At 37.8% G+C, this 27461-nt stretch overlaps 1 protein-coding gene and 1 long non-coding RNA gene across 3 annotated transcripts in view; one reads left to right on the top strand and one right to left on the bottom strand.

Moving 5' to 3' along the window:
* LOC127389008 (uncharacterized) overlaps positions 1–27461 on the top strand; it is a 106727-nt gene that overhangs the window by 7228 nt on the left and 72038 nt on the right. The window lies entirely within an intron of this gene.
* Positions 153–27276, bottom strand: NETO2 (neuropilin and tolloid like 2). Of its 2 annotated transcripts, XM_051629059.1 has the most exons (9): positions 27195–27276; positions 15789–15845; positions 14217–14357; positions 12065–12313; positions 9618–9662; positions 9401–9528; positions 5754–5982; positions 2336–2449; positions 153–815 (listed from the first exon to the last, which is right to left on the bottom strand). In XM_051629059.1, exons 1-9 carry the CDS (start codon positions 27226–27228, stop codon positions 235–237), a joined length of 1578 nt encoding a protein of 525 aa, XP_051485019.1. In that variant the 5' UTR covers positions 27229–27276; the 3' UTR covers positions 153–234. The 2 variants fall into 2 exon arrangements, with proteins under 2 accessions (XP_051485019.1, XP_051485020.1); XM_051629060.1 differs by lacking the exon at positions 12065–12313.

Below are 27461 nucleotides of genomic sequence, written 5' to 3' on the forward strand. Positions count from 1 at the left end.
GAATTTCCATGCAAAGCCTCTGTCTTACTCCTCTACTATATAGGTAGCTTGGGGAGATGGAAGGAAACCTTGTTGAAAAATGGTAGAATTAGTTACAAAGACTTGGGTAAAATGAAGTATAATAAGCTAAAAGTGTGTGCATCTCACACACTGCATATAGTACACTTCTAATATATACACTGTCATTATACACAAGCACCTTGTATATACACTGATACCACCTTCACTAGTAAATTAGAAGTCAATAGATAATGAACCTTGTGCTGTATCTTCCCTTCCTCTAACATAGATTTCACACGGAATCTCCTCCATCACCCTGTCTTCTATGACTTGCTCAGGGCAGTCATGAGCTTGTTTGAAAGTGTAACTGCTTTTCTTGAATGTGCTGTTAAAAGTTTTCATTGGCTGTGGCTGTGCAAAATCATTGTGGAAGGGAAGTTCCATGGAGCTGAGGTTTGTCCTGCTTTGTTTTATGTTAGAGGCCTGGGAGCCACAGTGGTGGTCATGGATGCATCTGGAAGCTGTTGAAGGGCGTCTCATTTTCTGATAGTTGTCGAGTTCTTCTGACAAATCTGCCAGATCTGCAGAAATTTCTTTGTCCCTTAGTGAAAATAGTTCATAATGTGGAGGATCAAATACTTCCTGGAAACCAGTTTTATTGAAAGCAGTCTTGCAAGCCATAACCTTTTTGCGAGGTTGCTTCACTTGTACTAGAATTGAAATTATGAGGAGAACTAAAACTATCCCTGATGTGATTCCAATGATTGTCCCATGAGTTTTGGTGATTTGTTCAAATAATCCATTTTTTTTCTTTTCTGCAAAGAAAAAATAAGGATTATAAGGCTTCTGTTTTCCACACTTTCATTGAAGTAATAAACCAGTTCAGTAATCAATCAAGCTGGAAAAAACAAAGTAGATGGGAAGGAGAGGAAACCAACCAACCTAAATCACATGGCACTTTTGGCTGGTACTTCATATGAAGACACACAAGATGGCAGCATCAGAACAAGATGCTTTTCCATACTTCTTATTTGAAGATATAAAATTTTCCAATTGGATTTCTGTTCAGTAAATGTACTTGTTCTAGGGGACTAAAAGATTTCTACATTTGAGAGTTGCAACATCTGCTAGTGGGGAATAAAAGCATTTAAGAGTATGTGCAAGAAAATCTATTTTCAGATAGATGGCTCCTGGCATCTGGGTATGTGTGCTGTGGCAGTTATGGATCAGTTTTGGAAACTGGAAAGCTTCCATAATATACATTACATTAGAGTTCATTAATGGTGTGAATTTTTTGTTTGCCCAAAATGCAATTAATTGTTTCATATTTGATTACTAAAAAAGATAAGCTGGATTTGTGCATTGAAAAAAAACATTTTATTGGAAAATTTTGTTTAGGGAAGGCTTTGACCCTTCCTGCAGGGTCCACTTCTTTGAAATGGAGTACATACTTAAATCTCTCAGGAATGCTCTGTTCAGACATACTTAGGCCATTCTATTTCTCAAAAAAAAACAAGCTGGAGATTGTGGTTTTCATGTTTTCGTTTAGCAAGAAAACTTGTTGACCTTAAACTGACTTGGTTACAACTCTGAAAATTCAGATGTTGATGAAGCACAGGTGAATATTTGTGCTTTAGCAGAAGAGTAATTTCCTTGAATCACGGGAATTTTTGCTACAAAACCTGATATTGAAACAAGACTTTACTGTAGTTGTGTTGGCTTAAACAATACTCCCTTACCCCAAGTTCTACAAGTGCTTTACATGCATCTGTTTTCCTTAAGCAATGACTTCTTCCTTCCTAACAATTCTTCCTTCTCCCACCCATTCTCACACCACATGCAGCAGTTGAATTTACTCTGAAATAGTCTGTGATTAACAACTTCAAACAAATGTTTTAAAATTGGTTTTGTCTTTGAAGATTATCACTTCTTTTTCAGCCCTGAGAGAGGCTTTTTGTGCTTGAAGGCATCTTTTTCCTGCTCTATTTTTTTCTGTAATAAAAAGTATTACCTGTCCCTGCAATCCTTGCTTAAAATTTAGAAATGGATAGGATGCAACCTGGCAAATATTAAATTCTATTTCCTATGAAGCTGACATCCTTTTAAAATAGGGAGTATATGCTGAAGAGGAAGAAATGTAATCATAAAGCAGCAAGATCAATATTCAGGATGCTTACATGTCTCCTAAGTTTAAATAAAATATTTGGAACACCTTGCTGAGATTAGTGGAATAGCTGTCTTCAGCATATTTCCAGGAAAAAGACATTTCATTACTTCCTTGAAAGGCAAACTGACCAGCCTAGTTCTTAAAGGCTACACTTTGCCCTATATTCACCTCTGCAGTGATTTTCATCCCAAGGGTAAGCACAGTTTTGAATGCCATTGCAGACTAAAGAATTATTGATGCACATGTTGCTATGGCAGAAGAACGTGTTGCCTGAACAGGGAGCTGCAGGAGAGAAGAGAAAGAAAATATTAAGAATTTTCAGTAACTGATGCATTGAAATAAAACCAGTAAATTCCTGTTTTTAATATGCATCCTCATTCTTTGTCTGTTTCAAACACACGTACTTGTCCTGCACATCACTAATTCTTGGATGGATGATTTACCCTCTCTTGGTGTGGTTGCTTTCAGGTGCATTATCAATGCTACAGAAATTTTTTTGGGTAGCAGATACAGTCACAGGACACAGATCATGGAAGAAGGCTTTAATACTTGTCTTAAAAAAACTTAATACTTAGAAAATTGCATGCTTGCTATCAGTTGAATCTATATTCAATCTGCAGTGCATCTGCTATGTAGATGGTATAGCTGGTTATGAAGCAGTTTCTGAACATAGAGCCCATTAACATCTTAAGGCAAATCAGATTTCAGCCTGTGGAGGACTGTTTCAGGGTTTGTAAGAGACTGCAGTCACTGGAGGCATCTAAGGCATTCCTGCTTGTGAATCAAAGCTCTTAGATCCTCTTATTAGAGCTAATGCAGGGATTAAGAAAGAGTACAGTTTAGCTTTTTATCTATCTGTCTGTACATAGTTAGAAATTTGAGGAAATAAATGAACTAGGAAGTTGCCTTAAAGATGTTATGTTTCTGTGTAAGATTGTTATAGCTCCCTGACATAGAAAAATATACTAAGAATCTCAAAATAATGACTACTTCTTTGCATAATATAAAGAGGAAATTCTTTATGAATTCAGGGCACTGGACAAGAAACTGATTTTTGCCTTTCTCTGTCTCAGTAATATGGTATTTTTGACAGAAATGTCTATTTAGTGGAGTCAGTTACATAGTAAACAGCAAAGATGTGTGACACGTTGTATGATTTGGTTTAATAGAATTTATTCTTGAGCAGTCTGGTTTGTCTGAAACAACGCAGCACCCAGAGGAGAGTGACTAGTCCTGAATCAAGTGTTTCTCTCACTTAGTTGTTCTATTAGGCTTCAGAGTCTTGATGACAGAGGAGTTACATCTAAAAGAGAATTCAGACCTTTAATTCTGAATTTGCATTTCCTAAATCTAATATGCATTGTACTCCCATTTCTTACTCCACTGGCTTTTGCTAACCTGAACTCATTGGTTTAAAGCTTCTGTATTAGCTTCTTTTACTGCTTAACCCCTACCAACCTGGCAAGAAGTTCCATATAGGAAGCTTGTGCTTTAATTTTACTCTAAATGCTATGTAATATGTAATGTATTGAGTGCATTTTGGAAGAGCTTATCTATGTAACTTCAGTGTTTAAACATGTTACAGTAACTATCGCATCTTCCTTGCTCAACTGAGTCGAGAATTGGTTTGGAAGCAGACTGACTGAAGCACATGTGGGGAGATAAGTCTTAGGTAGTTTTTTCTTCCGAATTTGGAAATAAAGATTGGGCAAACTTTACCTTATAAAAGATAAATAGGACCATTGTTTTAATGCAACTGCTTTAAAAGGCTAAGTATGTAATCGGGTACAATATCTACTAAAATATTTCTGACGTGAGATAAAGGAGGATCTATGATTTTTGTGTCCAGAATGGTTGTCAGGGATCCATGTGTGTCTGCTGGTGTTTTGATATGGATCTGTATGGAGTTGGCAACTGAAGGCATAGAGGAAGAATTCTTTAGGTCACATTTTGTTTATTTCCCTGAAATCCTGCTGCCAACAGTCTCCATTTCACACTTGTATGCAGTTTCTTTTCATTTTTTGGGGATGGTTTTAGTTCACAAGTTCCTAAAGGTAGTACAAATGGACTTCATTTTTCTGTGGTTTGTTATTGGGGGAATAGAATCTAAAAGTCACAATGACTGGATTCAGTTCAGGACTTCAAGGATGTACTAGGACTCTTCTCATAACTGCCCAAGACTAGTGTAGTGTTCTGTGTTCTTTATATCTAGCGTTATTCATGTGTTGAATCAAGTCAGAAATCAAATACAGGCATCCTTAACATTGCTGTTAGCTGAATGACTTAGTCAAATTTGCAAGCAGCACTAGGTGTGTGTTAAGTGATTGTCATGCAGAATTAGTATATTTATGTAAATATTTTCTGAAGTGTTGATTGTTTTCATGGTTGACTTCATATAATTACAAATCATTAGTAAGGTAGGAGAAATAGCTTAATGATCTTAAGCAATTTTTCTAACCAAAATGTTATTCTGCACTTTCTTATCACTTGATTATTTAATAATACATGAAACATTTCTTAATCATGTACTTTTCAATTACTCTATCCAAGAAAGACAGTATCTCAAGTTGGAAGATAAGTAACAACCACGTACCTTTGTAGATTTTCTTCTGCCAACGACTTTTGAGTTACGTTAACATTATGAGTTTGTAAAGTTATCTAGCTTTGGGAGTAGTTACTGTTTCAACCTCTTGCACTCAAAAAAACCTGTGAAACTGAAACAGAACACATGCCCCTTGCCATGTATCTCAGATCTGCTCTGCAGTTCTAAGCTTGGTCTACTTTTGTGCTTTAGATGCCACTTATTTTCAGGTTCTGCAATGTGGATAAAAATTCCATTAACTTCAGAGAGAAAGCACTTAGAAGAAATTTTGCAAAAAGCATGCTTTTAAGAAACGTATTAATTTACAAAGAGAATGAAGACTTTCTCTAATCCAAGCAATGGAACCCAAACAAATTCATACTGCACTTACAAATCTGCTTTTAATATAGGCTTCTTAAATCTTAGCCATGATTGTGCAACACACCTGAGCTTTGCTAAGTGAGCATGTGGGATCATTTAGTGCCACAAGCAACTGAGAAGGAGGTAGCAGCTTGGGTATGTAGCTGGAGTGGATGTAGTTTAAGATCAGAAATGAAAATAGGGCTGGATAGGGAAAAGATGCAGACTCATAGGGTTGTGTTGTCTGCTTTCTGACCTTGCAGTGTGGGCTTGAGAAGAGCCTGATGCATGTCTGGCAGGGTGCTGGAAGCTGAAGGCTAGTGTGAGTGCACACTTGAGTCCCATTGATGTTCTTTTAAAAAGTATGTTTGTGCTCACTTGTAGAACTCTTAGTAAGGAGGACATAGCCTAGGGCTGTATTATTACTGAATTCAAATGAAAAATCTTTTAAGAATGGAGGAAAGCCTTTTTTCAGGAACATGCTTATTATTGTAATAAAGCAAGTAGATTATTTACTTGCTAGTAAGCAATGGAAACAGAAATTACATTTCTCATGTGTTCCTGCTGCATAATATATAGCTGGTTTTCCTAAAATACCTGAAATCCCCTGGTACCAGTAGAACAGGCACTTGAAAATCTACTTACGATCCACAAATGAAGTGAAGAGCATTCTGAATCTGCTTAGTCTGCTGCCTTCATCTGCCCACATTCGTACCACACCTGTTCCTGTCTGCAGTGTGACATCATTTGCCACAGTGCTGCAAAACTTTGCCTTCAGGTTTTCAATAGAACTACTTCCATCATATACAGCAACGAAGTTTCTTTTGCATTCATTTGAATGCTCCATTTGATAGTCAAGAAATCGCAAATAAATCTGTTAGAAAAGAGAAATTTATGTCTCTGGGAAAATTCATGAGAGAAGACAGTTCTCTTAGCAAATATCGAGTAAGATGTTTTGTCCCCTTCCACATGTGTAATTCCCGATTCACAACACTTAAAAACTTAGTCTCATTACATGTCATTGTGGAGCATTAATTGAAACTTTTTAAAGCATCTGTTACATTTCTCTCCCCTCCCCAAAACAATCTTTACTTAATAATTTACTCTGATATACTTCTGCTCCCTTGGGGAAAAAAGTAAAAAGCAACACTGAAGAAAGCCCTAAGCAGCTCTGCTAAATGTGCAGTCTAGTATTCTAGAAGAGATACAAGAAACACATTAAATGTGGTACAAGAATTTTAATGGTATTTTGACTGTTCTCTTTTCTTCCTTTTTAATTCATAAAAACAATGTTAAAATATAATGGAGGGAGTCTAGTCAGAAAAGCTGTGAAGTATAATAAGGAAATTAAAATGTATTGCTTCAGAATGAATGCTAATTACTGAAGTACAGCAGTGTCACAGAAGACATAAACTATGAAGTCAGGACTGATTTGAATAAAAATGGAAGCAGGAGAAAAGTAAGCTGGCTATCTAGGAAGAGTTAATAAATTTAAGCCAATCTTAATTCCTCCGAAAGCAGAAATCTAATCCAAGAGAAGGCAGCGTATGTGATAGAACATAAAGAGCAAGGAAATGAGAAGACCAAGATGACATTTGAAGAGTAAGCAAAAAAATATTTTCCTGGAGTAGAAAACTTGTGCAAAATTGTAATTCAGCTAGAATTTCATTAAAAGATCATAGGGATTTTTAATCTGAAAATTCTTGTGAAAGTTTATGAAATATGTAACTATATCACCTAAAGATCACCTTGAAACTTGAAAATTCCTCAGCTATTACTTTGAGGCATAAGTAATGTATCCATGTGGAGGATGAGGTTTCCTGCTCCATGGGAGAAGAGGTGCTCTTTATGAAGACTTCAGTATGTTCTCCGTATAAGCTTGGGTCTAGACTGTGTTTTAAGTACAGTTTACAATTACCTCTCTGGCTGATACTATGGATGCTAAAGCCCTTTTTGCGCAGTGTGGTCTGTCATGCCTCTGTCTAATGACAAGAATCTCCAACTCTTGTTGAGTTAGCGAAGCAGGGAAATCAGGGTACCACACTTCATTCTGCTGTGTTATGTGTCTTTTTGCCCCTTTGCCATGTCTTGCTTTTAACCTCTGCTAATGGCAAAGCCTTTTACAACTGGATTTAAAAAAACACACTAAAACAAAACCAACCACCTTTAGAGGAGGTGATACTCTCCACGTACAGTTAACAGGCTATATTGAAAACCCAGTAAAAGAGCACAGTGAAAAACAGATGGCGCTGGTACATGCTGGCTCTTGCTTTCCAGGGCTTTAACAAAGCAGGTTGCCAGCACTGTCTCCCCTTGCACGTTCTATGAAAAGGTGAAGCCTTGTATCTCATGCTGCATCTCACTGTTCTTTGATTTTTCAGTGTGTATGTTTGGTTTTTTTTCTGCTGACTTTTAGACTTACTGCTAGAAATTCTCAGCTAAATTGAGAACCTGTTTTCCATTGATGTCTTACCCCAAACACGGGTAAGAGCTGCAAGTGCTAGTATTTGGGCTGATAGATGGTATTTTTTGTTTAATGATTGACTATGTATCTGCTGTGAAGCTACAATGGAAGCTAAAAATTAATTAGCATACTTTTAGTAGAACTATTCTGTGTATGAAAAGAAAGGAATAATTACATTAAAGAGCTCAGCTCTGCAGAAGCTTATTCTGGTTAGTGTGATAGAAAAGTAAATAAATAAAGTAAATATAAAAGGTCCCCATTCTTAGATTATATTGATTATTTTAGCAAGTTTCTGAGATCTGGAGGCAATTTATCCAATAGCTCATGCAGGTTTAAAAAATCCTCTTGTTGTAGTTTTCAGTTTTAAAAAAATATTTTAACTACAGAATTAAATTGAAGACACTAAAACATATATCTGCTTATTTTTTTTGAAGAGACTGCACCATATAACATCGAATGGATTTTTTATGCTGCCGGAATTGAAGCTTGAGAAATCACTGTCAAAATACTAATAATCTTTTTGTGGTATTTTAACATTTAGTATGATAATCTAATCTCAGAATTGACCTGCTATAACTCTGCCTTCTGGCAACATTCAGTAATTTATTAAAATATTTAAGCATATGACCTGGTGCACTGAAGTGGCAATGTTGACTTGATTACTGTTTTTGGAAGAAGTGCTACTATCACTTAGATTAGTATAGGGCTCTTGGGAGTTGAGTCACTTCCTCAAAGGCTTAAATATAATGAGTTTTAGTTTCTTTCTAGTCTTGTACTCTTACTACCATCTCTTAGGTTGCTTTCTTAGAAATAATCTGGGAATTGGTGAATAGGGCTGGTTAACTATCAGGAGTGTGTAAGAAGGCATAGGGTAGGTTTGCCATCTGGGCATCTTTTTTATTTGCTTGTAAGCAGTGGAGCACATACAGAAGCACAATTACAGTTGTGTATGCTATATGGAGGAAAAAGTATTTTGTAACTCAAGTGATTAATAAGTATACATTTCTGAAACACATAGCTGTTGTGGTTATTTAAAGACACTGTTATATTTTGGAATTATAAATAGGACTTTATCCTTCTCTATGTCAAAAAATAAACTCCAGGTTGTTGTTAATGAGCATAAGATAGTGATGTTTTCATAAGCAGTCTCTAGTTCTGCAGGCACAATTGTAAATACCAGGTACCTAGGTAACTAATACTGATTTGGGGCTTGAGCAGCTAATATGCCTCTTCAGGGCTTGGACAGAAAAGCTCTAGCAAATTTTATTGTGGCACTTTAAGAGGGTGTGATCCTATAGCTAAGTCAGAAGAGAAAGGGGTAATTGCTCCGCTGCTTCCAGGTAATGCCTTTGATCGTAGCTCATATGGCTGAAAGTGGGTTTTAAGCTGCTGGATTGTGAATTAGACTGGGGAGGAGCAGGTGCATGTTCTGTTGGCTTTGAACAGACACAAAACCTCCACCAGAACCACTGCAGGCAAAATTTCAAACCATGGCAGCAACAGAATTTATCAAAGCTCTTAGCCAACATTTTTGCCTGTGGTCTTCCAATAAAACCAGAGTCCAATTCAAATGCCCTTGAAAATCGTTGCTTTAACAGTTTTTTGAGTTAGTCTGTATTTTAAGTTTCAACTGGTAGGAGAGTAACACTGTGGACTTACTGTATAAGTTTAATTTCAGAAACCATCCTCTATCTGGGTTTTCTAAGCTACTGATACATAATTCATTTCAGTGAAAGTTAGACATTATGCAAATCACAACTAGTGACCATTACCTGTAACTAATGACTTGGAAACCCATTATATGCTGAATGATAGGAATGAAACCCACCTTAGCATTTGGAGTAGCCTTAATTGTCCATATGCAGTCAATTGCTTGTCCTGGTTTTGTTTTTCCTTCTTGTTCTACTTGGCTGGAACGTACCATTCCATCAGCTCCTGAGAGCTCAAATTGACAGTCTAGGAAGAACATATACCTTGCTGTTAAATGCAATATGGTATTAATTTAAACTTCCATGTATAAAGAAATTGTTACTGTAATACTAGACCTGGGATGGGATTTAAAATGCCTCCTAGGTAAGTAAAGTCAGGATCTGTAATAGAAAGAAGACATGAATCACATGGGCTATCAAAGCTGGAGAATCACTTCAAGGTTTAGTATAATCTGAAGATTATGTCCATTTTTTTACGTCACAATAAAAATTGCCAATAAGTTTACTGAGTTGATTGGAGGATATGTTTTTTTAAATGGAAACATTATTCCATGAAGATTGACCTTACCTGAATAGGATTCTATACTGGCATCTCAGTTTTCCAGCATAACACAAAAAATTACTATTTTTTTATTTTGTTCCTACATTACATTCTGAATCTATGCCAGTTTTCACAGAAATCACTGGAGCTCCACAAGAATACAGGCAATCTTTCAGTGTGCATAATGTTTATTGGGTTGCTGTCTCTCCAGTTCTGAGCAATGTGAACAGTAGTGTAGTAGAATATATCAACACTTGGAAATTGCTAATTGCTATTACTGAAGTATATAAAAGTCCAATTCAGTACTAAAGATGCGTTTTCCTTGGGTACCCACTCCTCCTCTATTATGGCAGGCAGTACAGTTGGAGACATTGTTTATGAAGGCAGAACCTTCACCATGATTGCTCATCTATTTTCTCTTTAAATGCAATGTGTAGGTAGTGTCTGTATCTGGAGTATCTACTGCAGTAGTACACTGTATGGACACTATTAGTGAAGTAAGAATACACTTTTAAATAATGGTTAACTGATGGTACTTGACTTCATTGGGACCAGGTCTTGGCTCAAAATAAGTCTGCAATTAGCTGGGATGTCCAAGGCTTACATTCCAGTGCCTGGGTTAGTGTTTCCTCACAACAGCACAGAAACTTGCAAGATGCACCCATTCACAGCTGTGACATAGAAAATCACCACAGAACCTCACAAATCATAGTGTCTGTGTATTGTTAGTCTATGCAAAAAAAATACGAATTCGTGCAAAACTGCATGCCTGTTTTGTACCAAGTTGTTTTCCAAATGAAGATCCAGAATTTTGCTCCTTCTGTGGTTCCCTAATTGTCTTTCTCTATAAGGAGGTTATTGCTTCCCCTAAAATGCTTCAGTCCTGAGCTTAAGACTCAGCACAGTTGAGAAATGCCTTTTTTACTCTCCTTTTGTTTAGTTACCTATAACAAAATCTATGATCAGGATATGCAAAATTCTGCAAGAGATTTTCAACTTGCTTTTTGACCTGATTATTTAAATTCAAGTGGGGGTATATGTGCATGTCCCCTTCCATTTTCACAATCCTGAAGTAATTTATCATGCTCCATGTAAATGTAGAGGAAAGAAAAATATCAGTCTTTTACTTGCCGCAATCTTTTGTGAAAGTAGTATTTTTTAAATGTCAAGTTTCAGCCTGAAACTAGGCTGAGTTAGTTTTCAAAGTGATGTTAATGAAAAAAAGCTTTGAAAATGGACTTAACAAAATGCTTAAATACTGTCCCTATGAAAACTTTATCACATTATTCCCAGTGGAGTGGTCACTGTGTTAATGTGAAGAATTTCCAAATCTAAAACCCTAGCAAGGTATATAGTTCTACAAGCAGTAATACATAATCATGTGTAGTGTCTTCCTGAGCTGTAGGGGTAAAAACCAATTGGGTCAAGAGGACATAAAATTTGTGCTTGTTTATACACTTTTAGTAGTAGAGCTCATGTTTGTATCTCTTCTTTCATCCCAAAGGACAATAAAATGCTGAAAACTATATTAATAGTATATATGAAGTACATCAGTCAGGCATTGCACAAGGACATCAGGTCAAATTTGCTTGTAAAAAGAATGCCCTGCCAGTTTTAAATGGCCCCACAGAGCAGGTGTACTCTTTGTTTGTCTAAAGGCACTGTCAGCATATATATCCTCTCCTTCATACCCTGTAAACTATGCAATACTTGGAGTAAAGAACAGTTCTACTGTCTGAACCTGTGGTTTCAGAAATCTAGTTATACTGAGAGCTGATGCCTGGACTGTATAGATATTTCCTGTGGCTTTTCTGAATAAAGATGTAAAATGTTTTGCATCTGACTGGAAGTGCCATTGTAGATTTGCTTCAGATGTTCTTGTTATAGTGCTTTACACTCCTAGAAGATAGGCTGGTGAAAATACCAGCTGTATGTCTACCTAAATGCTCTCTCCATTACTACCACTGGTGAAACTGGAGTAAGTTGAGAGTAACAAAGAGGGAAGTTGCTGAAGAATTCAGCATGAACAAGAGCAACTAGTTTCTTCAGTAGCGAACTACAGACCTTGCAACTGACCCTTCAGTCAATTTTCCTAAGTGGTTTTAGTTGAGCATGCTGTAGGATTAGCCATACTGCAACTGTAACACTCCCAGGTACAAGAAAATACAGCTGTAGACTGCCAGCATGAACACAGAGTTCAATGGGAGCAGATGGTCATTAACAGAATTTTAGGCATCTTTACCTGGTATAAATGAGTACTTTGCTTGAAATCCCTTTCCTTCCAGCTCCTCATCAGAAGTAAACTTGATCCACATAAATCTCCCTGTTGATCTAATTAGTGCAGGACTTTTCAGACCACAGTAACGATTAATGAGAGGGGAGAAACCAAAAGGTCCATCTCGAACCTCCAGATGATCAAACCGACATTCGAATGAGGGTTCTATGTAATAAGGTTCATCAAAGGTCAACTCAATTCTTTGTCGTGGAGCAGCTAGACATAAAAAATTAACCAAAAGATGAAATTAAGATCTCTATTAAAAACATATGAAGACAGGAAATAATGGAGAGGCACTTCTAAAACAGCAAAATGAAAGAGATTGGAAAATTCTCAAAATATATCCATCAGTCTGCTACAAAAACTCAGACACTGTAATAATTATAAAAATTATTCTGTAGAAGATACTTTAATGGAATTTTTCTACTTGCTGATTTTTTTTGCTGGACATTAAGAAATGACAGATTTAACCTGGCACATGTAACAGATAGTAACATACATGGAAAGGTTTTCAAACAAGGTTTAATTTTAAGATAGACATTAAAAGGTGTGTTTTGTGAAAGCAAAGTACTTAAAAGGACAAAACATTGAGGTATGCAGAAAAGAATGCAAAAGAAAAAGATCCAAAGAACTATTCACTTGTATATTTCTTAAACATTAAGCCTAAATTTGGAGATCCTTTGGCAGGAGACATCTTTTATTAGAATATTGAAAGAAGTGTAAATGCTTCCTATATATTTAATATGCAGGTGACTACAGATGTTGGTAAGTCTGACCCAGTGACAGTGATCAGACCCCTGAATCCTGGTGAGATGCGATTCACTTTGGGACTGGACTTCCACAGCTGTAGCTTGGAATCATGATATCATATCTTATGAATAGTTTTAGTGTTTCTTGTTCTTGTTATCTATTGAGCTATGTGAACTTTCAGATACCAACTGGTATGTGGAATGTCAGGAAAAAAGTATCATATGCCATTTGCTTTTTTTGAATGTAAAAACTACTTCCTTATGTCTCTTAACACTGATTAGTCTCTATGCCTTAGTTAAACATGAGTTAATATTCGTAGCTGTTTGCACGTACTGGCAGTGGTCTGCAGGATGAATGCTATCTAGCTAGAAATTGTGCGGGACCTTTGTCTCAGGTACCCATAAAGTCTCTGTGTAAGTACTGTGAGGACAGAGGCATGGAAGCTGATTCTGTGTCCCATGGAAACTGCCTTGTGCAAGGGAGATCCAGCAATGCATCTGGTCATTCTGAACTCTGAAGCTGGACAGATCTATTCTCCAATGCCTTCACTGGCAGGGAAGATGGAAAACGTCTGTGCACATACAAGCTAAAACGTCTGTGAACCAAACTAGTACTATGCTGCACAAAAAAATTGACTAAAACATATTAATTGAAGTATTTCAATTAATTGATATGAATCTGATGATTAAGCTGACTAACATTTTTAGCTGACGTGAGTAGGTTTTGGATGCTTTCTAATAAGAGGAAAAAACACTGTCCCAAGCCTTGTCACCATTATCTGAGATACTTTCATTAGAATATGATTCTATTCTAGTGAATGATTTTTTTGTCCTCATCACATAATTTTAATAATGACCTCAGCAGTGTTAACAAATCTTTGTATTTTTAGTGCAGTGCCAGGCAGCCAGGTATGTCCTTTTTGTTAATAAAGGGCAGCACAAAGATCTGCTTGTGAGACAAACAGAATAACACAATATAGTCTGGTAAATGCTGAAGATAGTCTTCAACCATCTTTGGCATTTTATTATCAGCAGTATTGGAAGTGCTATTAGAATAACAAAATAATTTTTTTGTCTTAGTAGTTCTGTGCCTTCATGGATTACAGTAGATCCGATGCTGCTTTTTCTGGCTGTAAGGCTCCATCTTATTTCATATAACTAATTACTGAATGTTTGGTTTTCCTATTAATTTGTTCATACTCAATCAGAGATGAAATTTAGCTGCTTGTTGAACCAAACAACTGTAGAATTTATTATTTTACCGGTGTGGCTATACAATACTTGACAGTATAGTAAAATTACACTGTTTTAACAACTGGAGATTATCCTTTTAATTGTAGATTACAACACAACAGAAATGCAGCATGTACCTTCTAAGATATAGATGCACTCTTGATTTGGTGGGTATATGTTAGGGTAGTTCGGTGAAGCAAAATGTCCTCCATTGCTTGTCCGTACCCAGTTGTCACACTGGTTAGGAGGAATGCGATTCACTCCAATATTTTGCCCACCTTAAGTGGAAAAAAAACAAATGATCAAATAGATTTCTCCTGCAAGCATACAAATTTGATTTTGCAAAAGTAAAGCACTGACATAAAGCATACCTTACAAAAAGAAGACAGTAACTTGTTTTGGTTGAAAACCCTCTTTATATGCCACTTGTTAATTTCTAGCTAGGAAATTCTTATGTTTAATTTAGTGATGTGGTATATACAGGAGAGATTGGTTTTCAAGTGTCAAATATGTCCAGTATTCCTTGGGAAGATAGGGAGTATTTTTTTTTTTATTAAAGTCAGTTTAGATTTTTTTATGCTCTTTGAAGTGGCTGCCAATAAAGCAGCATTATTTTATGGCTTATGTCTTCTTAAGACCTATTCAAGTATAATAAAAAATATTGCTTTGGTTTTACCATTTTTGGCCCTAACTGGAGTACGCAGCCCTTGGGCTGAATATCTATTTACAATAATTTATTGGTATATGGAATGTTTATAACAGAGTACATTACAATATATAAATACACTAAATAGAGTAATGGTAGTTAATTAAATGACTAGCAATAAGTATATTGCACTGGTAGCAAAGGGTCTCATTTAAGATCAAAGCTGTTCTTCTGGACATGCAGGAAAATACAACCCTTGATTGACATGCAGTTTATTAAACTAGTGCACAGTGCTGGACCATTCCCAGAAGTGTTATTAGTTTAGGTTTCCTTATCTAAGGAGAAAGGAGTTAGGAATAGTATGATCTCTCTGTTCTTCTTAAGTTTTCCTTGGTCCCAGCAAAACTGGAGAGAATAGTATGTGGTTTCTGCTAGGTTTTTCCTCTATCTCCCACAGTGCTCTCATAATGCTATTTATGCAGTTTTTCTTTGTGGACCTTTGAGAGGGAGTCCACACTATACAGGTCTTAGCTGCCTCCACGAAATTACATCATCTTCCACTGCTATGTTGTCAGCTTTTGATTTAAGAGAGTGAAAACTTAGTCTCTCCTGCAGAAATGGTTCAAGGTAATTCTGTAGGTGTCAGTTTAAGAAATTCTTCTCTCCTATATGTGGGTTAATCCCACATAGGAGAAAAATAAGTTTTATGAAACTGATGTCTTCCCCACTCACCAGGTTTCAAAAATGTTTGTGGGTGGACTATTTCAAAAGCTTTTTGTCAGGGACAGAAAACATGAATTGTCATTGTGTGTTTTTCCTACCCCTAAGGTTTAACACAATGGAATTTTAACTGGGTAAGTGAACTTATGTTTTTTGTGACTGGATGGCTTTGGTTGGAAACAAAAATGCAGTAAATAGCAGGAAAATGGAACATATTGGAATTAGTATTTATAATTCAAGAAATGTTAACACCTGAACACAAATACTTTCATTTATATTGCTTAATTAAAAATTATAAAACTATTCTATTTTATGAAACAAAATCATCAAACCAAAATTGTACCTTGTGTCCTCTGTGCAACGGCAATCCCTTCCACTACAAGGATTGTTACTAGCAACACTGAGAAAAAATGGACAGGAAAAACATCAGTAAAAGATTCATCAAAATTACAGACCATTTTCTACATCCCTGATTCATGCAAAGCCTTGAATCACTAACCAAAACAATTAAAAACATAGAGAAATATGTAACTAATGTATGTGCTTTCTTAAAATTTTACCTTTAGAAAAGCAGTGCAGTCTAAGTGCAATGTTAGTTCTTCTAGGTTTCTCAAGAAAACATGTATGAGAATAGCAATTTATTGTTTGAGGAGACTTGAAGAATATTTTCTAGATTATCTACTAATTTGCAAGCTTTTTATAAAATCAAATGGTATCTATTTCCTGTATAACTTCTGTGTCCTGAAATGAGGTGCTTTACTGCTATATCGAACCATATTTATTCTAAAACTCCATATGCATAAAAAGTACTAAAAACTTCTCCAACTTCCAGGAAATGAGTCAGGAGCACATACATGTACCTACAGGAGTTCAGGAGCACTATGGAACTGTGCATGCATGACAGGTTGCTGTAATGCTGCCTCAATACCAGTGATTTCTGCAAATGATGTGGCAGTAGAAAATGAGCAGGGTTCAAGTTCTAATGATGGAGACACAGGGCAGTGACAACAGCTAGGATGTCAACATGGGTAGGATGTACACTGTTGCAAACACTCTGGTCTCCTAAACTGTTGTGTTAGGTGTTGGTACATGCTGGAATTTTCTAGATTGGAAGTGGCTAATTATTGGACCTGTTAAAAGATTTTGTTGTACTCTTTCCCCCAACTCTTTCTTCTTCCTTCCTCCTTCTTAAAAAGACTTTCCCTTACACTTTTGTTGCACCCAAGAGGTGTCAGTCTGAACAGCACATATTAAAGAGCCTGTATTCCAGTATTCATCAACAGTTTTAAAGCAGGCTGAATGTCCAGATTTTCCTAAAATGCTTTGTCTCCTCAAATTCTTAAGGATTACCAGGAAAGGAAAAGAAAATGAAACAGAGTATATACTTATGCCACTCTTCCAATATTTGCTTCTGTCTTTAGTATCTCTAGGATTCTGGACATATATCTTGAAGAACTAGCTAATTAGGCCTGGGCATGAGCAGGCTGAGGGGAGATGGGACACATTATAAAATCATGTGTTGAACAGAGAGCAACTACTTGTTGTCTCTTATGATACAAGAACCAGGGGCTATCAGACAAAGTTAGCAGGTGACATGTTCAAAGTAAATGATTTTATTTTTTTGATGCACATACTGACCTGTTTCACTAACCCCTTAAGTCACAAGCTGTTGGAAGTTTGGAATAATATTTGGGGCAAATATAATTTGCTCTACTTCTGTAGTCTTTCTGAAACCTCTGCTTTTCTATATGTGAGATACCAGGCTAGATGGACCTTTGATTTGACCTGGTATAGCCTTTACTGTATTCTTGATCTGTTAATACCAAGTCAGAGAGGCATGGCCTTAGCACTACAAGGAACAAAAGATTTCAACAGGAATTTTCTTGTCACATTCAAGAAGTTGATTTTATTTCCCAATTTCCCCTTTTTGTTGCTCAGGCATTTTAGTGGCTTGTGCTAAAATGGCATTTTCTCTGATTTTCCCTGTGTTTTTGTCAGACTTTGAACCCTTTAGAGAGTTCCACAGTGAGCATGTACAGACTGTGAACTGCGGTAATCTTGACTGAACTCATCTAGATGCTACTGTAATGTTGGCATAGATATATTATCTTGTGGAAAGACAAAGGGAATCAAAGTCTGCCCCCAAAAGTGTCCATCTGGCATTTGTTTTATTATGTATTTTTCTGCTGCCCTTTCTTCTCTCTAGCCATATTAAACCAGACTGTATATCATTGCAAGACTCTCCTCACCAGAAACCTTCTTTTAGAGTTGACAGCTGTGGGTGTTCTAAAATACCATATGGGTCTTGCAAATAAGTGTTATGTTCCTAGAGGTTTTTGGATTCTAAGGGATGGATTATGAGATAGTAGGGTAAAGCTTAGGTAGTGCTACAATTTCCACCTTTGCAGTCATTCTGTATTTTCATCAATATTAATATACTGAAAAATATACTTGCTGTTATTATTCCAATAAAAAGTGTCAATCATGAGTCATTGCTGACTCACCCTAGATTGACAATCCATCCTCCAGATGAAAGTATCCAGAATCCATTACTGGTCTTCCAAGTTTTATGTTCACTAATCTTTAAAGAAAATTAAAAGACAAAACAAGCCCCGTCATCCTCATTAACATACGATTGATGTTCTTTTTTCCTTTTTTTTATTTTTGTGGCTGTTGTGTTTAAACTACACACTCAACAATCATTAAGTGCATGAGCTGATAAAGCATTTGTACTCCTGAGATCACTTGTCCCTAACAGAGATTCTTGACAGTGGTTATAAGGTTGTATACATATTTTGCTTACATTGGTTTAGGAACAACACTTAAAAGTTGCCTTGAATGATAAAAGTAAATACTTTTCACAATTCTATGCAAATGATGTGTCAGTATGTTCTTCTATTAAATTAACCTTTCTTAAAGATGTGCTATGTCCATCCTCCATTTTGCAAGGACGTAGCAGTCCCTTTCTAACTTCTGTCACTTCTTAAAATGTGGGATGGCCTTTGGCTTTTTTTTTTCTTAAAGCAAAGAAACACAAATATGAGTAAAAAAACCAACTTCCATGACTAACAAAACTAATGCAGACATCTTCAAGTAACAGTGAAAAATCTGGGGGTTTGTTCATTCGTTTGGGGCTTTCTTAGCACAGCTATCTAACTAGGTTAACACTGTTATTGTACTTTTCCTTTGCATTTCCACCTTCAAAATACCAGTAAGCATCTATGTTTCGTATGGTGATTGTGGTCTCTTGTAGAGATAGTCAGTGTAAGAATTCTGTTCAGATGCATGAACCAGTGATTTTCCCTTAGTGAAATGATGTGTAAACAAATAAGCCTCTTAAAAGGACTTGAGAGAATCTGATTGGCTTTCACTAAGCCTATGATCTTCTCATAAATAGGCTAGAGGTGTGTAAGTGCAAAAGAACTGGGTATGTTTCCTGCAGAACAGTGTGGATATGCGGGCAATTGTAGAAGACAAGTTGGCTGAGTATTTGTCTTAATCAGTATGGGCTACTTTCTTTGTTCCCTGCCCTTTTGCCTTTCCCTGGCAATGCCCATCCTTGTCATGATGCTCTGAAAACACTTAAGATGTACTCAAAGCAGCCGAGGTAGCAAATATTTAAGGGCCTTCCTTTGCCACTACTTTTATCCTGGGTGAGAGTATGGTAAAGAAGAGCCGTGCCTCTAATACTCTGTATGTGTGCTGTCCTTATCTCTGTGACATAGCTGGCAAAAAGGTGCAGAGAAGGCTTGTATCTGTTCTTCCTGAGCTACGTGTGAGGTAGCATTGCCTTAAACTGCACACATTTACATGACACAGTGGGAGATAGCAAACAGGAGTGTTTTGGCTGAAAACAAGGTGTATCAATGCTCAGGATGAAAAGAAGGGGGAGAAGCAGTCAGAATATTTTTAGACCTTTTAGACTGCTGCTATTCACCCACTTTTGTGTGCATTTTAAAAAAACAAAGCAATTGCTTGATGTCCTAAATCTGTACCACTTCCTGGAAAGGTATTTTTGAGTTTCAAGGACTAATTTGGACTGTAAAAGTTAGTAAGAAGGAAGGATGATGTATAGAGAACAGGCAGATCCTCTAGGATGGTGCACAGGAGAGCTAGTGCTGAACCACTGTCCAGAAGTTACATGTGGGGGCACAGACACAGCAATTAGAAGAGACATGAGATACTGAACTACTTTCACTAAAAGTCTTGTAGTACTTTCAGAAGGTTGAAGAATGACCTTGTTATTTCTGATAAATTGAAAATCGAGTAGTTATAATGCACTTGAACTTGCACTGGGACACAGTATTCCTCTGCTCCTTTTTTCCCCTCTTTTAAAGTCTATTACGTATCACTGACATGACTGTTCTTCAGTATGGATAAAAGATTAATTCTGGCCTTTGCTCCATATTTTATTGTGGCACAGGAAGCAGAAATAGTAAGTACCTAAAAATGCCACCTGAACATGGCTTGCTCATGTAAGCAACAGCACAAGCAGTGCATCACTGCATGACTGCATTGAGTATCAAAGGGACAGAAGGGTGAGTTTGTTTTGTTTGGCTTTTAACAGGCGACTGTTGTGAGAATTCTGCAAGAGGATACTGAAATATAGGAGACTGACCTTATAAACTAGCCATTACTTGCAAATATAATAGAGGTTAGTGCTTCTGCACTTTATACTGAGCTTCTACTTCACAATATGCAAACTGTAGAAGAGGCTATCATTAAACTAACAGCAGCACAGCCACTGAGGCAGACAGATTAGGAGGGACTTATTTTATTCATTAATCTGATATTTGCTACAGACCTTTGTTTCATGAGTTATGGTGCATATTTTTGTTCTACTGTTTAAAGCTGTGTGAACATCACATAGAAAATAGGAAAAAGCAACAAGCTTCTCTCTATTTTAAAAGAATCAATTTTTCATTTTCTTAACTTCTTTGCATGAAATATTTTAGATCACATAGCCTGCAGACAGCTGTATCCATTTTTAAGGGTGAAGAAGATACTAACCTTACATGGCAAATTCTTCTTGCTATTCTGTTGTTGAACTAGCCTTATGAAACAATATAAAGAATTCTCTGAATTTGTCTAATAAACTGAATTGTTTGCAGGAGCCAAGATTTTATCACATTTCTTAAAATTCTCTGAAATTAAGCTGGTAAGTCAATACGCAATTATTATTTTTTATGTGGAGAGGTTCACAACTGAGTGGCTCCCTTTACTCTTTAAAGATGAGCATAATGCAGTTTTGTAGTAAATGGGTGGCCAATCCAACATTGAGGTATCAGTGCTTAGGTGGTGAATCTGACAATGCTTGTACTTTCTGGCAAAGTGCATTCTGTAGATTTCATGGGATACAGTACTGCTGAGTTCCCTATGGTATGTCTTTGCTTTTTCTGCATGCTCTAGGGATCTTCCCATACAGAGAAAACAGACTAGATTTGCTGTGTGGCTCTGAGACCAGTGTCAGTCTTCAGTGATGACAGTGGGGGATCTATGCATGCAGGGCAAGCTGAATATCAAACTGAGGAGCAGTCAGGCACAACTGAGAAATGGAGGGGGAAATTTCACCAATTTCTTTAAATACAGACTTAATAATTTAGAGTATTACACATTCTTAGTGGTGTCAGAGTCCTAAAGATAAATACGACATTGCTTAAAGCAGGATTTACTGTTTCATCTCTGTGCTGTGCTCCCTGGATTAGGCAGCACCTTGTGTACATATAGTCTAAATAGACAGTAATTTGCAACACACAGGTCATGCATGTTTGAAAATCTTGCCAGGATGCCTGCTTATTTCTGGCACATACAGCCTCGAGTAACAAATGCTTGATCTTAACTATATACTATCTTGTCTTATGGAAATGAACCCTTTTCCGTGTAGGATTCTGAAATCTAGCTCCTCGTTGCCCTTGTTAATGTTACTTTCATTAACTGCTAATAATGATATTCCAGCTTTTGTATCCATTTCCCCCCCATCATGTCTAAACATGAATGTTAGCTATTAATGTGGTGGGAACATTTCTGATGTCATATCCTAACCTATTATTTGGTCAGGATGATATATATGACATAAATTATTTGTATGTGTTTTGGATGCTTTTAAGGACTCTGATCAAGTGTAGGGTCCCAGGATGTTAGATGCTGCACAAATTCAAAGTGATTGTTTGATCTTGTAAAGAAGTTGTGAAATTTAGACAGACAAGGTAAAGTGGGGGAAGGAAAACAGACACTCTGGATTTGATCTAATTCTGTGTGGATGGTCACCTCCTTTTCTTTCAGAAAGCTAATTAAGTGCACTTCTGATTCAAGCAATTTTTAGCTCAGAAACACCAACTGTAAGTTCCAGGGAATGAGTTTTTTTCTCTCCTTAGCATTTGGTGACATTTGCTAATTGATAAAAGGAATACTGGATTGCATCTGTTGCTGCTTTTTTTTTAGGCAAACAATTATATTGCTGAGGATGAAAACACAGCAGTTTTCAAATCCCACAGGCTCTTATAGTTAATAGTCTGTATATATTCTCTAATCTCTTGTGGTCTCAACAGGACGTTTGCAGATGGGTAACATGAGTATCAAAGACCAGTTAGGGTTGTTGCCTGTAACTGAGCCTATTAACAGCTCCGGTGATTCCCTCATATTGGAATATACTGCAGGATCGCCACCGAATCAAGTAACAGAAATGGAGTGCATCAGGCAAGACATATTTTAGCTGTTGTTAAATCATACTCTGAGCATGCAGCTGCGGTTTCCAACTCACAGAAGCTTGATAGCAGAAGTGGGTTTCACCACCTATTACCAATGACTCCAGTGCCTTAGTAAGATTCAAGTCTTGTTAAACATTAGTATACCGGCAGGATATCTGAGTGCACCCAGTTCTGTTCCCAGAACAGTTTCATCTTACTCCAGCTGTTTCCAGTAGGGATTTCTCTCTCTAAGATTGCTGAAGAAACAAATTGGGAGACCTTATCTCTGCAGAGAAACCATGTTAACTGATTCAGGAAGTAAATGCAGTTCTCCCATGTTGCTTCGATCAAAATCATCTGCAGAACAATTCATGCTTGGATGGATCTGTGACAGAGTCCCCTCCAGGTTTGCTCAAAACACTTAACGTTTCTGATCCTTTACTCTATTAGAAATGTATAAGCAGCTGTGGGCTGCTTCATTTTACCATTTGTTCCACATCCTGTTACTTATCCATCCTTGGGTATGTCTGTCAGCAAAACTTGTGCCAGAAGAGTATCTTTCATTTTTAAAATAGAAGCTTTGCTTTTTATATGGAAGATCTTTTTTCATCTCGGAGTGGCATGCAGCAAGAGACTGATGGGAAGGCTGCATGTGCAAACTAGGTTGATGAGGGGTTCCAAAAACCTTATTAAAATATATATACACTGACTTGAACTTCACATGGCTTCCATGTAGATAACAGAACTGATCCTGCTGTACATGGCTATTCTGAATACATCTTTCCCAGAGATTACTTATTCCTAGAACATTTGGATACTTCTGACTTATATATAGATCAGATTAGATTAAACCTCACATTTTCTTTTTTCTTTATTATCAATATAGTATATTTTTCAGTAGAAATCTTTTCAGGAACATCTATTATGGAATTAATATTAAGAGGCCTGCTGTCTTCTGTCATGTCTGACAACAAATTGTGTACAGAGTATAAAAGATTTTTCTAGGTCCTCACTCCAGATAAGCATATGCCTCACTACACGTGTAACCTGTTTTGCATGTGAATGTGTACAGAATATATGCAATTTCTGGTATAAGTGCAGATGTTTATCAGTTCTCTTCACCATTCCTGCAATTAATTACATTGTGAATTTCTGACAGGTTCATAAACGATGAACAACTTAAAAGTTTTTTTTCTGCTTAATCTCTGTGAATTAAACCTTAGGGAAGGTGCTGAAAATCTCAGCTTTGTCATTAGACAGGGATGCATAATTCAATAGCTCCTTTAGTTTCAATCCAGTATTGTTCTGTACTCTGGCTGCAATGATACACTTGATTTATACACTTAATTTTTAAAATAGTGTAATTATAACCAACTTGTTCTGCCAAAATGTTAGTGGTCATGGTCAACTGTGTCTTAGGAAAACTAGGGAGCTAATGTTTTTGAAGTTAGACATTTGGGGTATTAAGCTTGTATATGTATTAATAGCAAGGCATAATACCACCACTTTCCTTGTTATAACACAGTAGCTTCTTGAATCTTATTCTACAGTTACTTGAGCTACTTCTGCTTAACTGCTTAGTGGTGCAAACTGTTTGGTGCTTAGCTTTTTCTGAGTGCAGCAGAAAAGTTTGCAAGTACATCCTGTTTTTAAGTAAAAAATGAAATTCCAACTTACACTTGATTTTGCTTTTTTTTAAGGCCACTGGAGCCTCTACAGTCAGCACTTTGCTTTGGTTTCAATAGAAAAATCATGAAATAATGAACAGAGTTTTAAATTGTGGTGGTTTGGGGTTTTTTTGGTTGTGGTTTGTTTTTCTGTGCCTGGTTTTAGCTTTTTGGACCATTGTTAAACCTTTTGATTTTAGAAACAGGAGGCCACAATTCCTAACTTTAGTGTGGAAGGAACCATTACTTCCTAACACTACTTGTTTGTTAGAAATTAGCTGTTAAAATCATGCCAAAATGCAAATGAGGGGGCTGAGCGGAATGACAGGAAGTTAATCATAGTACTCCACATTCCTGTAACCTGCCAGAGTTGGAAATAATTCCTCATTAGAAGGCTGGGAACGTCAATGTTTCAGAAGTAGTAGTAATTTGTCCTAGTCCTGGCTCCTAGTTGAATTATCAGGACAGAAACTACGTAATTATATTTTGGCTTTTTAAGTTAAGCCAGTAACGGAAATAGTCCAAAACTAATGTACAGTCAGGATTTAACTTGGTTTTGTGTTTTGGTTTTTTTTAACCAAATAATAGCATATGGAAACAAAACAGTGTATTTGAAGAATAGGAATGATATCTTAGCAAACACATTTTGGAGGAATAGCAGATATGAGGAAATTTAAGATAAGTATATTTACTTCCAGAGCTTATCAGGAACATGGCTTTATAAAGAAAGCAGCTGCTTTTCTTTCTTACAAAGCAGAGGGTTGTAATACTTCTTTGTCATAGAGCAGTTGCATTTTGCAAGCTGTGCTAGGATTAAAGAAGGATTCTAGTGTGTTTAAAATCGCATTGAGAACCAAAGACAGGAGGAAAAGGCTTTGTCTTTAAACAACCAAAACACAGCAAGCACCTTGGCCTCCAATAGGTTACATACAGCACTGAGAAAGCTGGTGGGCATTGGCTGGGCTCCAACAAAACCTGCAGCTATTGCAACCTCAGTGCTGTTGTGGTCCACCACTGCTTCCACTCAGCACTATTAGCTGGTAGATCTGGATGAGAGCAAATTATCCATGTCAGATGATGGGATTCAGGATGAAACTATTAGAGGTTTTGCTTAACACAATGGGCGAGGCAACAATATAAAGATGTTTATTTAAATCAGTCCTTAATTGCTAGCTGAGGAAGAACATAGGGTAGTTCTGAACAAGTACAATAGAAGAAATTTGAATTGGCCTTGCTTCTGCCCCAAGGTATAGAGCCAAAAAAGACAACCTTTGTGGATGACAGTAATGTATATACGCATTCCTTGTTAAGAACAGAAGATTAAACTGTTTCTAAGTATTATTTAAAAATATGACTTCACAATATACTGAGCTTCATTGTGCTTCATATATAGTTTAGCAGAACTTGCCCAGTTGTGCACACAAAGCTATTTGTACAGAGAAAAAATAATACTGCCACAGTAGGTAGAGTTTTCATGCAGAATTTAATATGCAACTTGTAAAATCTGGAGGCTTACTTTGAATGTTATTTGTAACAGTTTATTTTTGGGTTTAAATCGGTGTCTATTTACAGGAATCTTTTTTCTTTGTGATTAGATGTAATAATCAGACTATATGAAGACTTCTGCTGAAGAGATAAAAGGGAATGTATGATCCTAAGTAACAATAGGTTGTTGTTTCTGTAGTCAGGGAAAGGGATATATTTAGAATACTAACAACTCATTGACTAATGGTGTTGTGCAATTTATAGATAAATAATACAAAAAACCTCCTGTATAAGTTCATTTTACCTGGTAGTGTGGTTTTTATATATCACAGTATCATTCTAGTTAGAAAAGACCTTCAAGATCGAGTCCAACCACTACCCTAACTCTGCCACATCCACCACTAAACCCTGTCCCCTAGCACCTCATCTGTTTTGTTAGATGTCTTCAGGGATGCTGGCTCAGCCACTTCCTTGGGGAGCCTGGATCACCAGGTCCAACTCCTGCCCCAGAACAGGATGACCCCAAAGTTCATACCATGTCCCTGAGGGCATTGTCCAAATGTTTCCTGAATTTTGTCAGGCATGTAAGATTGGCATGAGATCTGTTGAGAAGACACCCTGTATAGTCAAATTTGCAGCAATCACTGATTTCTGAAATGTAATTACACCTGCACATGTAGGTGCAATTAAGAAAGAGAAATGCCAGTTGTATTTTATGGTTGTTTTATAGTGGTTTACAGTATTTAACTATGTTCCTGAAAGAGGTAGTAGAAAAAATATCAAAATGCCTTTTCACCCCCATATAAGCATTATGTCCTTAGATTATCTAAGCTCAGTGGATGGTTAACACCTATATAGGAAGACAGACGTTTATTGAGAGCAAATCTCTTCCATCTATGACACTAATACAGGAAAAATGTATTTCTTTAAATTCTCAGTACTTCAGGGCAGTAACATGGGATTTCATGGGCCATAGAAACATGCTGGATTTAAAACAGACTGCTTTACAACTTTTATACTGTGGGAGCACATCAATGCATATCAGAAACAGTTCTCCACAATGCAGTAACGCTTTGTTGGCTTCAATAATGCAAGCAGATGCTCCAGAATTTCCTAACGGAATGATTTAAAAATAATTGAAAAATCCCTGATGGTTCAAGGCTGCTATTGCTAAAGAAGACACAGAATGCTAGAAATAATATCTTGAGGCACAAGGTTAACAGCCACATCCAGCTTTATTTAACAGAAAACCCTTGCCTATCGTCGAGCTGTACAAGTAATACCACAGACAAAGAAATGCTACGATAAGGAGCCTTCCTCAGTTGTTTACCTCTGAACCTAAAGAAGTTAGAAACACAATTTAAAAGCCTCAAGAGCAGCACAGGTGAATAATGGTCGGGCTGATTTTGTGTAAACCTTGCTGAAAACGCATCATGCACCCGATACCTGATGACTGTTAGGCAGCTCGTTACGGGAGTTCCGAAAGCAGAAAGAGTATTTTTACCGTGAGAAGACGGGAGCGTAGGAAGCTCTCGGTGTGTCTCGGGAATATACGGGGCAGTGGGGCAGGGTTGCAGCTACCCTGACTCCGTTTCTGCAGGCTCGCTCCCGGCCCCGCTCTCGGCTCCCGGCAGCGCCCGCCCCGCAGCCCCGAGCCGCCGCCGGCACCGAAGCGCTGAGCGGGGCCGGGGACCTGCCCGCCGCCCGCTGGGGTAGCAGCTGCCCGGGAAGGGTAACCCCGGCCGCAACCGAGCGGCCCCCCCTGGGCAGCCCCTGTGCCTTTGGTACCAAAGTTTCCGCTGGCGATGGGAAGGCGACCGGGGCAGAGCGGGGGCAGCCCAAGGGGCGGGCGGGCGCCTGCGGGGGGGCGTATCGCGGTCTCCCGTCCGCCGGGCCGCCCGCGGCTCCTACCTTTCAGCACCGAGCAGAGTTTGTGCAGGGCCATTGTCTCCCGGCCACTCGGCAGCGGCGGCGATCACCGGCGCTCCATGGCCTCGGCCGGGCGCGGCGGCGGCCCCCGCCACGGCGCTGGGGCTCTCGGCTACGGCTGGGCCGGCCCCCGCCCGCCCACGGCCATGCCCGCCGCCCCCCGCCGGGCGCGATCAGCCTCCGCCGCCCGAGCCCCGAGCAGCCGCCCTGCTCAGTCCCATCTAGAGTGGGGCGCGGCGGGCTCCGTCG

Source organism: Apus apus, chromosome 11 (genome assembly GCF_020740795.1).
Source record: "Apus apus isolate bApuApu2 chromosome 11, bApuApu2.pri.cur, whole genome shotgun sequence".
NCBI classification, from domain to species: Eukaryota; Metazoa; Chordata; class Aves; order Apodiformes; family Apodidae; genus Apus; species Apus apus.

Bases quoted from the DNA above. Each gene is read 5' to 3' on its own strand.
- NETO2 (XM_051629059.1), bottom strand. From the start codon at position 27,228: ATGGCCCTGCACAAACTCTGCTCGGTGCTGAAAG. The intron at 9,663-12,064 runs GTAAAGATGCCT...TTTCTATTACAG, and splicing joins AAAGTACTCATTTATACCAG to ATCCTGACTTTACTTACCTA. The intron at 5,983-9,400 runs GTGGGTTTCATT...CTTTTCTAACAG, and splicing joins AGGCTACTCCAAATGCTAAG to ATTTATTTGCGATTTCTTGA.